This window comes from Monodon monoceros, unplaced genomic scaffold, assembly GCF_005190385.1.
Source record: "Monodon monoceros isolate NGI ecotype Baffin Bay Population unplaced genomic scaffold, NGI_Narwhal_1 Super_Scaffold_16, whole genome shotgun sequence".
In the NCBI taxonomy this organism is placed as follows: Eukaryota; Metazoa; Chordata; class Mammalia; order Artiodactyla; family Monodontidae; genus Monodon; species Monodon monoceros.
The window spans coordinates 94285585-94301794 of record NW_021703772.1 but is presented as its reverse complement, the minus strand read 5'-3'; the positions used below and the strand labels follow the sequence as shown (position 1 = coordinate 94301794).

General features: G+C 45.6%; 1 protein-coding gene across 1 annotated transcript in view; it reads right to left on the bottom strand.

Annotated features, from left to right (window-relative positions):
- The window catches only part of TMEM163 (transmembrane protein 163), a 249288-nt gene extending 238774 nt beyond the window's left edge, over positions 1-10514 (bottom strand). Inside the window, exons 1-2 of the mRNA XM_029226055.1 lie at positions 10227-10514; positions 4325-4444 (exon numbers count right to left, since the gene is read on the bottom strand). Of these exons, the coding sequence (XP_029081888.1) occupies positions 4325-4444; positions 10227-10428 (322 nt within the window). The 5' untranslated portion in view covers positions 10429-10514. The remainder of the gene's footprint in view (positions 1-4324; positions 4445-10226) is intronic.
- Positions 10515-16210: the final 5696 nt, after the last annotated feature.

The following is a 16210-nucleotide window of genomic DNA, read 5'->3' as shown; positions in this document are numbered from 1 at the left end:
AGTACTTTTTTTTTTTTTTTAAGTAGAACTGTGTATCTTAGGAAAAGTTTTCCCCTGAGAATGTTTCAAATATATCTTCATTTCTCACAGAACATGTATTGAGTGCCTAAAAATTAACTTGCACTCATTCAAAGCTCAGAAAGAGTTAGAATGCATTTTCCTAAATCATTCTAACAAAGACATCAATGATGTCAAAACTCTGAATTTTGAAACAGAACTTCTGTTCTCTTTCTAGCCTCATTATTAAAACAGATTTTTTTTAAGGTTTGTTCATAACAGGATTGCCATTTTCCATGCTGCCTACCGATTATAAACAGAAGTAATTTTAAAGCCAAGCTAGAGCTCTCTCTGAAATATTCAAGATGTATTACCATCTGGTTTTATATCAGCATTTGAGCAGGTCCAAAGAATCACTACATTACCAAGTATTGTCAAAAATAGTTCATTTCCCTTTCAAAGCACATATTCCTCTCAAAATACTTTCAAGTCACAAACTCTGAAAATTCACCTAATTTTTCAAACTACACCAGACATATGAATGTCAACTGTAGTTACATATGTAAGTGATTTGTCACAGATCACTCAGTAATGCTGACCAAAGCTAGTTTCATCTAATGGTCTTTTGGAAAGTACTAATTTGGGAAAACATGGCATACCTGATTACTTGGAAGCATATAGGAAGTAAAGGGTAACAGTCTTTATTTGCAATGTACACACTATGTAAAAATACAAATCTTCCCAGCCCTGAGAAAAAGTGCCCCCCTAACATATATATCCAGCAGCCTCATTTCCAAACACAAAAGAGACAACAGCCTTTCTCCAGAGGATGCTCAGCTAAAAATCAGCATCTACGAGTAAAGAGGAAAAGGCAGGTGGGGAGATAAAGATGGGTTTCCTAACTGAACCTGCAGATACAGCTCCAAGACAAGGCCCTTAGCCAGAGAATGGCTGTCGGATTTTCCAGCTGTCTCGACAAGAGTTCAATTGTTCATAAGATAAATGAGACCTAAGCCTGGTATCTAAACAAATGTTTAGATGAAATTTATTTCTAAGAAATCTTTTCCTTCCACTTAACTGAAAAAACACTTTTTAAGATTTCTCTCAGTTCATTCATTCAACAGTCTTGAGTACTGATTCCATGTAAAGATGTTCATCCTGCCCCCAAAGAGTTTACCATCCAGTAGTGGCAAGAAGGCATGACAATAAACACAGTCTTCTACTCTTCACCATGATTGTCACCCCCTGGCAACACACACACACACACACACACACTCCGAACACTTCTCTGCCATCTCAAAGCACTGCATTCTATAGCAATTCTCTTTAAAACGCTAACTGGTTCAACCTGACCATTTCACAGGATAAAACGGGGGTTTGCCAAGCCAGACCATATTCCATTTTATCCCATCTCTCTGTCAACCACCTCCTTGGAGAATAAGACTGGGGGCTCCTTCTGACACTTTTTAAAAAATACTTTCACTGCACTTTCTGAAACGTACCATTTTCCTTGAAATACTAATTTACACAACTTCAAAAGTCAGTTTATATTGCTTAATCTCTACTGATTTTCTCTCCCTTCAAAACGATGAAAAGGATTGAGCGAAGGCCTGTCAACATGTAAATGATGCCTTAAATTTTTTTTTAATATTTCATATTACAAAATAAACTTAGGAAACTAAAGAGTAAAACCAGCAGCACTAACAACACAGCCACAGGCCACCTCAAGGGTCTAAAATACGCAACACAGGTGCACATACACTGAAGCTACTCTGTAGTTAAAGCGGGGAAAAATATCGTTTATCCTCTACATGTTTTGGTTTTACTGGACCAGAACAAGTTGAAAGCAACTTGGGAACAAATTGAATGTGCCATAGAAAGTAACAAAGATCATATCATGTATATGTCAATGCCAACATTTTATAGGCAAGAACTTACAGGAGTTAAATTGTTTGCTTGCCATAAAAAAGTGGTAAGACCGTTCTGAAAAGAAACAGAACGCTTCTCACAAAGCAATATTCGAATTCCATATGCATTATGCAACAGTCTTTTCCTATTATAAGAAATGGAACAACGTTTTTATGATAACTCAACTGATCAGGCATAATATGGGAAACCAAAATTTCCTCCAAATTTGTTCTTATTCTGAGATTAAAGACATCAAATGTAGGATTCTTCTCCCAAAGGAAAGACTTGCTCAGCATTTCTTCACATTCAGGTCCTCATTCAAACACCCACGTTATAGAGTCGTTAACATCTCTATCAGGCACACAGCCGTGCATCTGAGTAACTATTATTCTGTTTGTAAATCACCTCTCCCTTCCTGGCATTCCTCTTTCTTTCCATATGTAAATTATGGTGTCAGATTCGGACCCCACCACCAGCCACCGTGACCAAATTATGCTGCAGGGACATCAGTGGGGCTCCAGGGACATCAACTGGGCTCGTTATTCTTGATTCAGCATTAAAAAAAAAAAAACAAGGAGGAGGAAGAGCTATTTTCAGGAATCAGAATTCCTCTTTTTTTTTAACATCTTTATTGGAGTGTAATTGCTTTATAATGTTGTGTTAGTTTCTGCTTTATAACAAAGTGAATCAGTTATACATATACATATGTTCCCATATCTCTTCCCTCTTGCATCTCCCTCCCTCCCACCCTCCCTATCCCACCCCTCTAGGTGGTCACAAAGCACCGAGCTGATCTCCCTGTGCTATGCGGCTGCTTCCCACTAGCTATCTATTTTACGTTTGGTAGTGTATATATGTCCATGCCACTCTCTCACTTCATCCCAGCTTACCCTTCCCAGAATTCTTCTTGATCAGATTTCTGGCTCACTGGTAAATGTTTCTACCCTGAAATGCATTATTCTTGGCTGCTAAATGTGTGGCTTTAAGAAAACAAAAAACAGGGCTTCCCTGGTGGTGTAGTGGTTGAGAATCTGCCTGCCAATGCGGGGGACACAGGTTCGAGCCCTGGTCTGGGAAGATCCCACGTGCCGCGGAGCAACTGGGCCCGTGAGCCACAATTACTGAGCCTGCACATCTGGAGCCTGTGCTCCGCAACGGGAGAGACCACGATAGTGAGAGGCCCGCGCACCGCGATGAAGAGTGGCCCCCGCTTGCCACAACTAGAGAAAGCCCACGCACAGAAACGAAGACCCAACACAGCCATAAATAAATAATAAATAAATAAATTAAAACTGCAACCTCCCTTTAAAAAAAAAACAAAACAGGAATCAGAAAAATAAAACTAAAAAACAAAACAAAAAGCCAAGACATGGTACTACAGTGTTGCCAATATAAATTGCTTCCAGGAATATATGCTGAGTTTTGCAGGGAGCACTCGGTCAAATTCTAATATTCCCTCTTGGGAGCCAACAGCAACTTCCAGCAGCAGCTCTAACTGTGCAGAATGGAATTTCAAACACACACAGGGCAGCATCTTCCGGCGGACACAGCCCTTTCTTCTCCTGCTCTGTGGTGTGTCACATGAGACACCTCGTACGATACTCATCACTTAGAATATAGATCTTTCTGTTAAAGTCATAAATTAATCACGAAACGCACAAAATACATTCTTTTCCCTAACATTAAAGAAATAAATAAAAAGCACTGTGGTTTCCAGCAAGGTTGAGCTGAAGCTGAATGTCACTGCTTAAGCTTGTGAATCACCACACGATGTAATAAGAATAAACACCACACACACATCTCTATAGGCTGCAAATGTTAGCAGAGAAAACGCATGTCATGGGGCTTTCTAACATGGAAACAGGATCATCCATGGGCAGAAAGTGTTCAGTTGTCTTCGTTCCTCTTGATTATAATAAATATTTTTGTTTCCGTGGCCACTGAAAACTTGAGAGAGGACCCTCCCATTCTCCTTTCATTAAAACGTACGGATGATTTTATTCTAAACCTTACGCAGATATAATCGGGGGAGAGATTGCACTCATCTGGTGGCATGAGGCTCAAAATACGAATCTCAAGGACGTACATTTGTCACTCGCCAGCCCAGGCTGAAGGCATCCACCAAGGGAATATTTTCACTATTCAGCTGGCAGCCAGAAAGTACTGCCACAAACCCGCATACTGATGAGAGCCAAAGCCCCCAGCCACGTTCTCTATTTCTTCTTCTTCACCACCTCTTGCCTCTGCAGAGGAGAGAAGCCATTTTGCTGATTTATAAGCAACCTGACTATGCAACCATTGAAAACAATTTACTCATCAATGACAGTCGGCTAAAAGCAAAAGCACATCCCATAGGAGTCAGAGAATAAAACAGGCAACACCGGCACATACATCGCTCAGCAAGACGCCGGATACTCACTAAAGGCAGCCACCGCCAGGGCCAGTGTGACAATAATGGAGAACCAGGAGACCCACAACGCCTTCTTTCTGTAGTTCTGGGCTTCGTGGGGTTTTAGCCGAGTGCTGCTTTCTAGTAAGCCTGACAAAAACAAGGAGAAAAGGAAGTTAGGCATTTCCTTATTAAGAAACCCACAACTAGAGCTATTCTTTCTTAGCCAAGGATTGCAAACTGACAGCCCGCGCGCCGAGATGTGGGGTTTTTCCATTGAAATATAGTTGATTTACAACACTGTGTTAGTTTCAGGTGTACGGCAAAGTGATTCAGTTATCCAAGAGGTGTTTTAACATTTAGGAGGGTCGCATGGAAATCAAGCTTTCTGGCCTCTCTTGAAAGATCTCGGGCTCTGGCAATATTTGACTCGTGTTCCCAAGGGTAATGGCAGCTGTCTTCTTTCTCAAGTACCCTACCACCCCCTGACCTGACATATGACCCCAGCCATCCCCCCGCCCCTGTGGCTCACTGGCTCACATAGGTGCTGCTCCTTCTAACAAGACTTTTTCATTAGAAAAAGAGCACAAGTAGCCCACATCTGGTTGGGCATTTGGGCTCCTCGGCGTGGCACTGATTTGCATTGCTCCATCAGCATGGCCCTAACTGGCGGACCGGGTTTTGGGGTTGTGGAATACAAATGCCCCCACGCCTCCCCTCAACAGTTAACAGAAGGAGGGCCATTTCTCTTTAACCACAACCAACAGCCACCAGGCCTAAATGACATGCCACGTTTTCTTCCCTCTCTTTCTGCTCTATAGTATCTATTCCTGTGTATCAGTCAAATGTCAAAAAATTCTCACACTATTGCAGCGGGGTAAACCTGCTAAAACTGGAGGTCGCTCCCCAGGTGGGTCACGTGTAAGAGAGGTTTGATTTCGTCTCCTATGCTTTCAACATTGAGAGTCCTCAACAGTAACAGAAATTCAGGACGACTCTGAGGCAATGCCCAAGCTTCAGCAGCCATGGGTTGAAGACTAAAACATCTTCAGCACGATCTTGATTTATACTTTTTCTTCTCCTTTGTAAAGAGATCATATACGGCATCTCTTAGCTGCATGAAGAACCAAACTCTCAGCCCGGCATTCTACATAAACAGGACAACATCTCTGGCCAAACAACCCATAATATACCTTTCAGAGGTGGAGCAGCCTCATCACAACAGCTCCAAATGATGAAGGAATTGGTAGTCAGAGATTAAGCACCCACCTGTAAAATAAGGCACAGTGTGCAACAAATCACACCTAAGCATTGTGGAAAAGGCATCTTTCCGTTAGACTGACTGGGTACCACATTAAGCCTCTGGTTGCCAAAAACTGCATCCTGCTCAAAAATTATAACAAGGACCCTGTTAAAACTTCCCAATTCCATTAACTACCCAGATTTAAGCACCCTGAAGAGGGCCTAAATAAACAGGAAATGTGGAGAAGCCTGCTTACTGAGTCCAGTGTACAGCCACAGATTTTTTTTTAATAAACTTATTTTATTTTTTATTTTATTTCTGGCTGTGTTGGGTCTTCGTTGCTGCGCGTGGGCTTTCTCTAGTTGTGGTGAGCAGGGCCCACTCTTCTTCGTGGTGCGCAGGCTTCTCATTGCAGTGGCTTCTCTTGTGGAGCATGGGCTCTAGGCGCACGGGCTTCAGTAGTTGTGGCATGTGGGCTCAGTAGTTGTGGCTCACAGGCTCTAGAGCGCAGGCTCAGTAGTTGTGGCGCACGGGCTTAGTTGCTCCGCGGCACGTGGGATCTTCCCGGACCAGGGCTTGAACCCGTGTCCCCTGCATTGGCAGGCGGATTCTCAACCATTGCACCACCAGGGAAGGCCCCACAGATTTTTTAATCATTGAAACCTGTAGACTTATTTACAAGCAAAAGGTAGATGAATTTGCAAAAGGTAGGTAATAAACTCCATCTCCATCACCTCACTGTAAAAATCTCCCCAGACCTTCCTTTAAAAATGCACTTGGACAGAAAAAAGGAAGACCTTCCCTCTTATCAAATTGTGCCCTAGGTACAAGTGATTTGAAACTGTCCCTTTGTCTGCTTCCCTAGCTGCTGAAAAACACCCCATTCTAATTTTCAACTGTGATCACCCTTGACTCCAGTTAAAGCCACAACCTAGAATAAGCAGGTCCCAGTGACTCCCGATAATTTATTTCCCTTTGCCCAAATGATATGGAAATCTTTCTTTCATCCTGGCCAATTGATTTTCAAGAGAAGTGAAGCTGTAACATTTAAGTACTGACTCAAATAAGCAGTTCATTTGCTGGGTACTTTGACAGCAACCATCTTGAGAGGTTTCTTCTAGAAGTAGATTTAATTTTCTAAGAGAAACAACAAGGATCTGGGTTTTCAATTCCAACACATGACATTTATTTTCCCTACCAAAGCCAGCTGTTTCCATCAATATGACTGGAGCTGACCGCACAGACAAATCATGTGTCTCACCCCAGAGTGGGCCAGCACTCCCCTTGGAGGGAGTCTGGGATGCCAGCTCACCTGGGCTGCACTGCCCTGCCAAGGTGGCAGGTGAATCCTCTGATCAGCAGGACTGGTAGTTCTTCCACAGATCTGATCCTGTATGTGCTTCCCCATGAGATGCTTCAAACTTTAAACGCTGGAGTAAATTGGAAGACTGTCCAAGGAGAGAAGAACTTTCCCATTTCTATCCAACCTTCTGTTTCCTGCTAGTTTTCCTTCCGAAAAACAGAGCTAATACCAAGAATGGAAAACTTCCCACTCCTCAAAGAAAGTGGGGTATAATGACCTATGAGGACCCAGCTCATAAATGAAAGGTCTGCACACAGGTGCCACTACCTCCGCCCCGTGTTAGCTGCACACACACGTGCAAGACACAGAGATGCACTGAGAATTCCTGAAGCTTTCAGGAAGCTGTGTGTCAAAGGTAGAAGAAAAGCAGCACAGCCTACAGAAGCCAAGGCAGGCCTCAGATTGGCACACAGGGCTGGATCCTTCCTACCCATAGCTGGCCTCCACATTCAAATTTTTAATCTCACTTGAATTTCACCTATTTGTAATTTGGGCCTGGCAAGAGTAAGCATAAGGGTTGTATTAATGAAGGACTGATACCTTATTTGGGGGGGGAGGAGATGCAAATATATGCAGGGAGATTGAAGCCATCAGTCATTTCCATGCTAGTATGAATTAGTTCCAATTGCTTTCTCCTATCAGTTAGTCCCGCTTGGATTCTCTGAAGGAAGGGGTATATTCATTAGATGGGAAGGTAGTAGGAAATGCTGAAGCATGTAACACTCTAGGGCCCTAAGGCTTGGGGCAGAATGATGGGAAAACACCCGTGAGGAGAAGAGTGGGTATTAAAAGGTAGGGCGTGGAAATGCGTAAGACAAACTTGGCCTATGTTTTGTTTTAGTCCCTAAAGGTCTATGGACCACAAACCTCTTGCTCCCTGAACTACAAGGCTCAGTAACTGCAGTGTCATTTGGCTGACAATATGAGCTCATTAGGGTTCTGGGAACCAGCCCACATCACTTCTAAGGAAAAAGTACCTCTCAAGTCTCCAAACACTAGATGTGTATAAAGCAAGCCTTTGATCAAAGTTAAATGGAGCCTGTCACAGGGTCCTGATAGCTCAGAAGGAATTTAGGGCAAGAGAGAAGGCCAAGTATAGGTACAAATCCAGGTGCCCACCCACCACAAACACACATACCCATTGGTAGGTATTTAGGCCTCGAAGAAAGCAAGCCAGACGTGATGTAGAGATACACATCAAGCAACCGCTGAGGCTTCCTCCTCCCCAAATCCTCTCACCATTAGGAAAAAGGTAGCAGCAATGGAACAGTTCCCAAGGGATACAAAACATCGATATTGGAAAGATGCAGCCCCGTTCATAAAAAATAACACAAACACAAAATATTATAAGAAACCTCCCTAGGTAAGCTTCTGATTTATTTAATAAAAATGACTCATTCAGCATTAACTCTTTGCTGTCAGGAATGGGTCAAACAGAAGAATGTCACACTGACTTTCAGCTTTCAACGCCACATGGCGCCGGGTTCTTTGGGGGACAGGGTTCATCTTAACAGAGAGGCAGTGTGTGACATGCAGCGCTTTCACACAGTGACAGTTTATGAACAGTGAATGCTTTCATGCTATAACATAATGGAAAATGAAATTCAGTTGACCAGTGAAAAATAACCTTAAGAATAAATTCAGAAGGGCTTTTTACACTTGAGCATGAGCTACAAAATGACACTAAATATTAACTGGCCCTAGCACTTTTTTCCCTCCTATCATTTTGTGAGGTGGGGAGAAACAGGCCAGCTTTTACAGATGACCTGCAATGCTACAAAAATAAGCCCAGCCCAGAGTTCGGTCTTTCTTCAATGCAAAAATTTTAAAATCCTACAACACTATAGTGGGAAAGGTAATTAACACGACCTACACTAAAAATAACAGGTTTTGCTGGGTGCTTGTGATGTCACCCATCATCAGCTCGAAAATGATAGTCGAGTTAGGTGAGAACAGGAGGAGAAACTGCAACATAGGCGCGGAACTCGTTGCACCTGGAGGGGCTCCAGTTCTCACCCGGGCATCCCTGCCGATTCTCTGGGAATTGCCGTTTGCATGCTTCACATGCTACAGTTTAAAATTTCTAAGACGAAAGAGATCGTGCATCCGAACACTAAACCGGAATAAAAATGTACAGGAGATACTAAGAATAGGACAGAAACCTGCTAAGACTGAAATATACAAATCCGCCGCAGCCAACAAAATAAGGCTTCCAAGAACAGGGGGTGGAAGTGGCGACGAGCCGGCTCCCCGTTAAGGGCCGGCTGTCAGAATCCCGTTTCGGCCACTAACCGGGTTTAGGAAAGCCACCGAGTCTTTCTGAGGGGGCCGATTTGGATTTCGATTCAGCAAGAAGCAGAGAAGGTATAGACGTGGCTATGAAGAGGGCTCCCTCTGAGGCAAAAGGAAACGAGAGAGGGAGAAAAAGAGGAATGTAGAGAGACACGGGAATGAACAGGGTACTCTCCCATTTCTTACAGGCAACTCAAAGGGGGCATCAGCTGTCGGTCAGAGGGTCGGGTTTGGCCTCCCCAGAAAGGGACGTTTGCGGGCTTCCAGGCCAGTGTCTTGGGAAGGATTCTGAAGGGGCTAGGGATGGGCGCTCCGGGAACCATCACGTTCCAGTGGCATCCATCCAGGATTGGTGGCCCAAATCCAAGTGTCCCAGGCCTCTCCCCCCACCGGCAGACAGCGGGGCAGTGACCCACGGTAAACTGGGTCCCCTGTAAATGAGAGTCGGGAGTCACCCGACTCTCGTTCGCCGGGGCGGTCGCTGAGGGACTCCTCGAGGCTAAATCCGCAGAGGGAAGTTCTCCCGGGGAGCCGGCGGGGGCCGCAGGGGGCTGGGGAAGGAGGATGCACAGAGCTCAGGACCCTCCCAACTGAGCAGGACCCGCAGTCCCCGGGAGCGCTCGGCTCCGAAAGAAAAGGAAAAAAAAAAAAAAAATCCCACACACACACAGACACACGCACACGCCTCCCGCAAACTTTTCCAGTGGGCGCCGGAGGGACCAGGGCTGGCCGAGAGGAGGACGCGGGCCCCGGCGGGGTCGCCCAGAAGGCAGCACGGTTTGCGGGTTACGGCGAAGGCTCCGCGGCCCGGGCGGCGCCGGCCGAGGGAGGTGGGGCTGCCGCCCTCTGCTCTCCGCGCCTTCGCGGGAAGTCCCGGCTCCGCGCCCCCGCGCGCGCCAAGGAGCCGAGCCCCGCGTCCGGCCCCACCCGCCAGCGGGGAGAGGCGGGCCTGGAGCAGCGGCTCCTCAACGCGCCCGCCCGGCGGGAGGAAGGGGCCGGGCCGGGGGAAGGGACCCGGTGCGGCGCGCGCTCACCTCGATCCTCCAGCCCGTCGCTGAACTGGCCGCTCTCGCTGATCCGCAGCTGCCGCTCCTCCTCGGGCTGCGGCGGCTCGTGCGCGGGGGAGCTCAATGGGCCCGGGCCGGGGGCGGCGGCCAAGGGCGCGTGGACCCGGGGCGGTGGCGGGACGGCAGGGCCCGGGGGCCTGCGGCGCTCGCTGCCCGCGGCCGGCTCCATGGCGCGGGGCGGCGACGACGAGCGCGGCGGGTACTTGAGTCAGAAGTGCGAGGCGCAGCGGCTGGAAACAGGCGGAGGGACGCACCGACCGCGCGGAGAGGGAGGGCGGGCGCCGCGGAATGGAGGTGCGGCGGTGGCAGGGGGCGGGGGGGGCGGGCGCGGCGCGGCTCGCGTGGCGGGTGGCAGAGCCTGGAGCCCAGTAGTCGGCGCCGCGCTCCGCCCCCGGGGGCAGGTGCGTGCGGCAGGGACCCGCCCCGAGGCACGGGCGCCGGAACCGGCGCTCCGAGGCCGGTGGGAAGGGAGGGATGCGGCCAGGCCTGATACCCGGAGGCTCGGCGGTGTGGGAGGACGACTGGGAGAGCCGTGACTAGCAGGCGGCCAGGGCAGGGCCTGCTGAGGGTGTGACAGGAGACCTGCCCCACTCGTGCCGCGGGATGGTGACCAGAGGAGACCGCCCCCGACCCCGGACCCCACTCCTTTACCGTCCTAGAAGCCTGCGGCCGCGCTTGGGTAGAAAAGCCATCAGCGCCCTAATTTGGCATCTTTCTCCTCTGGAGTCGCACAGGCTTCAGAGACTATGGAGGGTCTCCTGCCTGGGCTGCCATCCTCACCGCCCATCCCGGGAAAACGAGGTTCACCTGCCCCCAAGCCCATCCGTGTCGGGCCTTCTTCTAGGAGCTTTGATTGCCCTCCAGCACCAACTTAAGGGGGCCGGGTATCTTAGGACCGCAGGGCGTTCTAGAAGATGTTTGGACCCCACCCCGCCCTCCTTGCGACTGCCCCTGGGCCTTGGTCCCAGCCGGCTCTCTACTTGCCCTCTGAGTAGCCGAGTCTTGCCCGTACTTCAGGCCTCCGATGGAAGCCTCCCTCCTACAAGAAGCCCTCCCCTGGCTTTCTTGGCGCGGCCAACTGTCCCCACCTCTGAGCGCGCGGAGGTCGTCCCTTTGCGCCGTCGGGCTCATCTCCGCAGCGAGGCGGCGAATTCGTCTACTCCGGGACCCACGCCCGGCGGTGTAGCTCGGAGAGGTGCCATGGGGGGGGATCAGCCATTTGTCAGATTCAGCTTGAATGTAATAGCAACATTCAAATTCACGAACCTAGATTTCACCTTCCTATGTATAATCAGTCTTCAGATTTAATGAGTTCTCTAAAATGCCAATTCCTCGTTTAAAGCCTGCCTACTGTGGGGAACGGCACCCTGTTTTCTGAAGAGTAACCAGTTTCCTTTCTCATTCTCGCTTTGCCTGCGATGGAAATCAGAGCGGGATTTAAATGCCTTTGTCGTGCAGTGGAAACAGCACTAGCACTGGGAAGAGGGTCTCATTTTATTTTGTTGCTGTTGTAGGGTTGGAATGAGAATATCTGAGTTGACCTTGGCCAGCTCACGTTACCTTTCGGACCACTCATCTAACTACAAACGGAAAGAGTTGGGACTAGGGCGTTTCAAAGGCCCCTTCTTGCTAGGAAGGGAGGGAGGAAAGGAAGGGGAAAAAAAGCAAAGAAAAACGCTATGACTCTTTGGACAAAAAAAAACGAAAATTTTTACCCACTGGTCTTGCTTCTCTCTTCTGAGGTAGACAGACTTCGGGTACTTGCAGACACCCCAACACACACACCTCTGTTACTCTCTCCCACCCAGACTGTTTTCCTCCAGGTTTTCGCATTTAATCCGTCAATGGCTCTCAACCATAAGAATCACCTGGGGAGTTTACAAACAAAAATACCCAGGACTCACCTGCTGCTAGAGATTCTAATATCACAGGTGATAATGTGGGTATTTTTTAAAGCTCCCTGCCCATTCTTTTTTTTTTTAACGTTTTTATTGGAGTATAATTGCTTTACAATGGTGTGTTAGTCCCTCCCCATTCTTAAATCATCTGGGGAAGCTTTTTTTTAAATTTATTTAAATGCTGATTCCTTGTTCTTTGAGATTCTGATTCAGTAAATCTGGGATCTGGCAGAGAATCTTCATTTGAATAACACACACATTCTGACATAGATTGATTGCTCTAGGACCACCTTTGAGATTCTCACTACCTTACTACCCTCCACAATCTGAACTTTTCTCTCACTCTCTCTATTCCTCTCACACAAGCACCCAAGGTCTGTGTTCTCTCAAAGGATAAAGTATTATTGTTCTTTCCTCTGGTTCCTCAGTTGGTTCTCTAGGCCATCACATCGCAACAGTGAATGTGCAGTTGAACACCTGGGATTCTTGTTAAAATGCAGATTCTAACTCTGTGGGTCTAGGGTAAAAGCTAAGATTTCTAACAAACCTCCAGGCGCTGCTGATGCCGCTAGCCTGAAGACCACGCTCTGAGACGTAAGGGTCTAGGAGTTATTTATTATTCATGGGATAAATATATTTTCCTTCAAGTACCCAGCTGCCCTAGCTCAATAAGCCAATCTCTCCTCCAGAAAGATTTCTCTGACTCCAGCTCTCCCCGGGCTCTCTTTTTTGTGAGCTGTAAGTGTTCAATAATTCACTCCTTATTTCATGTTGGAGGCAGGGAATGTGGTGCTTGCCTGATTCCCATCTTCACTCATCCGCGTCTATCTGGGGGGAACACAGTGTTCCCCCAATCTCTGCTGATTGGGAGATAATATTATATTACATTCTGGAGGACGTACTGTGTGCTAGGCACCTTGCTAAGTGTTTTTTACGTGCACTGTCTCCATCCCTTAACTACTGCTATCCTCATTTTACAAAGGAAGAAATCAAGGTAAGTCCCCTGTTAAGCCGTCTAGCACCTCAGCCCACAGCAGTACCGCCCCCTAGGGGGCGTTTTGGAAATTTGCATGTGCTTTGATTGGTTCTCGCAATGATGAGGAGGGGGCAGTGGCGTTTCACGCGAGATGGAGGAGGACGCAGGAAGTGTCTCCAGAGCAGGATTTTGCAGCACAGGGGTTGTTTGTGTGTCAGACTGGACACCTGGGGCAGTTAAAATGTGCTTCTAATTACATTAGAACTTTAACTCTGTTTTCCATATAGACAAAATATTTTTTTGCACCATTTGAGTACACACTGGATTTTCTGTAAATGCAACTACTGCATAAATCTAGGCAAGGTTGTACTTTGTTCACCGTTTTGGAAAATCAACACAGTGACACCAGTTCCACTCATGGCAATCAATACATCAGCACCTGTCAAATGTATAACTGTCACAGGCCCAGTAATTCCAAATGTGTATATAAGTATTTTTTATTTAGCTCTTCAAAATGTCAAAAATAAAGTGTCAGTAATATTCCAGAGTCCTGTCTTATTGCTCTTGAATTATAAATGGGTACAGGTATCTGACTTTTATGATTTCTGATGCAGATCTGAGCATTTATAAAAGCAACTACATATTAAATATTTATCATTTTACTCCTTCATTATATCAATAGTTAGGTCATTATACTGATGTTTAAACTATGTGTGTAGGGACTAACTATGCATTCTATTTCATGATCACAATAGTGAATAGTACCAAATAACTTACAGTAATATAATAATTATTATGAAAAGGGAGCCTTAACTGTCACAGCCAAGAGGAGCCTAGGGAGACATGACAATTAAATGTAAAATATTCTGGATGGGATGCTGGAATAGAAAAAGAACATTAGGTTAAAATTTTAAATATCTGAACAATTGGGGCCTTAGTAATAATAATGTATCAATTATAATTCATTAATTGAAGCAATGTACCATACTAACATAAGATGTCAATAATAGGGGAAACTGGGTGCAGGGTATATTGCAACTTTCTATACTATCTTCACAATTTTTCTGCAATCTAAAACTGTCTGAAAAAATAAAGTCTACTTTTAAAAAAGTAAAATTAAGTGGGGGAGATGGGAAGACTTGAGTAGAGGTAGACATCCTAACCTTAAATTTTGCCCGTTGCAGAAGAGAAACCATGGAAAGACAAAGTACATAGGGTCTTTAATAATACTTTAAAGTTACTTGGAAACTTTAATATGGTCATCAGGAGTACAATGTTCATGAATAATGGTTAGAAAGAATATGACACAGAATTAAACTGAGTCACAATTTTAAGCCTATTCCACTGGCTTTTACTGGAACTTGTTAGTATATTTGAGGATTTAGGAACTTTTGTGAATTTTGTGAAATCTCAAATTCTTAAATCAGGGGGCTTCCACCAGGAGACTTTAGAAAGTCACGTTTGGGTAAGAGCACATGAACATGTAACCTGACTATTGAAAGACCACAAATTGAGTGGTGTCTTTTTTTTGCTATTTATTCCCTTTTACATCTTCGGTATAGGCATGCCTTCTTTTATTGTGCTTTGCTTTACTATACTTTGCAGATTGCATTTTTTTAACAAATTGAAGGTTTGAGGCAACCCCACATCCAGCAAGTCTATTGACATCATTTTTTCCAAAAGCATTTGCTCACTATGCATCTCACATTTTGGTAATTCTCAGGATATTTCAAACTTTTAAAATTATTATTATATTTGTTATGATCTGTGGTCAGTGATCTTTAATGTTACTATTGTAATTGTTTTGGGGCTCCACAAACCATGCCCATATAAGATGGTGAACTTAATCGATAAATATTGTGTGTGTACTGACTGCTCCACCACCAGCCGTTAGGCCACTTAATAACCCTACATTGGAAATAAAATAATAACCCTACATTGGCATCTAAGTGTTCAGGTAAAAGGAAGATTCACACCTCTCTCACTTTAAGGCAAAAACTAGAAGTGACTAAGCTTAGTGAGGAAGGCGTGTCAAAAGCTGAGATAGGCCTCTTGCCCTAAATAGTTAGCCTTGTCTCAAATGAAAAGGAAAAGTTCTTGAAGGAACTTAACAGTGTTGCTCCAGTGGACACATGAATGATAAGAAAGCCAAACAGCCTTACTGCTGATATGAAGAAGTTTTAGTGGTCTGGATAGAAAATCAAACCAAACACAACATTCCCTTAAGCCAAAGCCCCATCCAGAACAAGGCCCTAACTCTCTTCAATGCAGTGAAGGTTGAGAGAGATGAGGAAGCTGAATAAGAAAAGTTTGAAGCCAGCAAAGGATGGTTCATGATGTTCAAGAAAAGAAACCATCTCCATAATATAAAAGTACAAGGTGAAGCAGCAACTGCTGAAGCTGCAACCAGTTATCCAGAAGACTAGCTAAAATAAGTAATGAAGGTGGCTACACTAAATAACAGACGTTCAGTGTAGATGACACAGCCTCCTATTGGCAGAAGATACCATCTAGGACTTCCATAGCTAGAGAGGAGAAGTCAATGCCTGGCCTCGAAGCTTCAAAAACAGGCTGACTCTTGTTAGGGGCCAATGCAGCTGGTGACTTTAAACTGAAGCCAATGCTCATTCACCATTCTGAGAATCCTAGGGCCCTGAACAATTATGCTAAATCTACTCTGTCTGTGCTCTATAAATGGAACAACAAAGCCTGGATGACAGCACATCTGTTTACAACAGGGTTTACTGAATATTTTAAGCCCACTGTTGAGATCTACCACTCAGAATAAAAGATTCCTCTCAAGATATTACTGCTCATTGACAATACACCTGGTCACCCAAGAGCCCTGATGGAGATGTACGATGTAATTCATGTTGTTTTCATGCCTGCTAACACAACGTCCATTCTGTAACCCATGGATCAGTGGGTCATTTCAAATTTCAAGCCTTATTATTTCAGCAATATATTTCGTAAGGCTATAGCTGCCATAGACAGTGATTCGTCTGATGGATATGGGCAAAGTCCATTGAAAACCTTCTGGAAAGGATTCACCATTCTAGATGTCATTAATAACATTT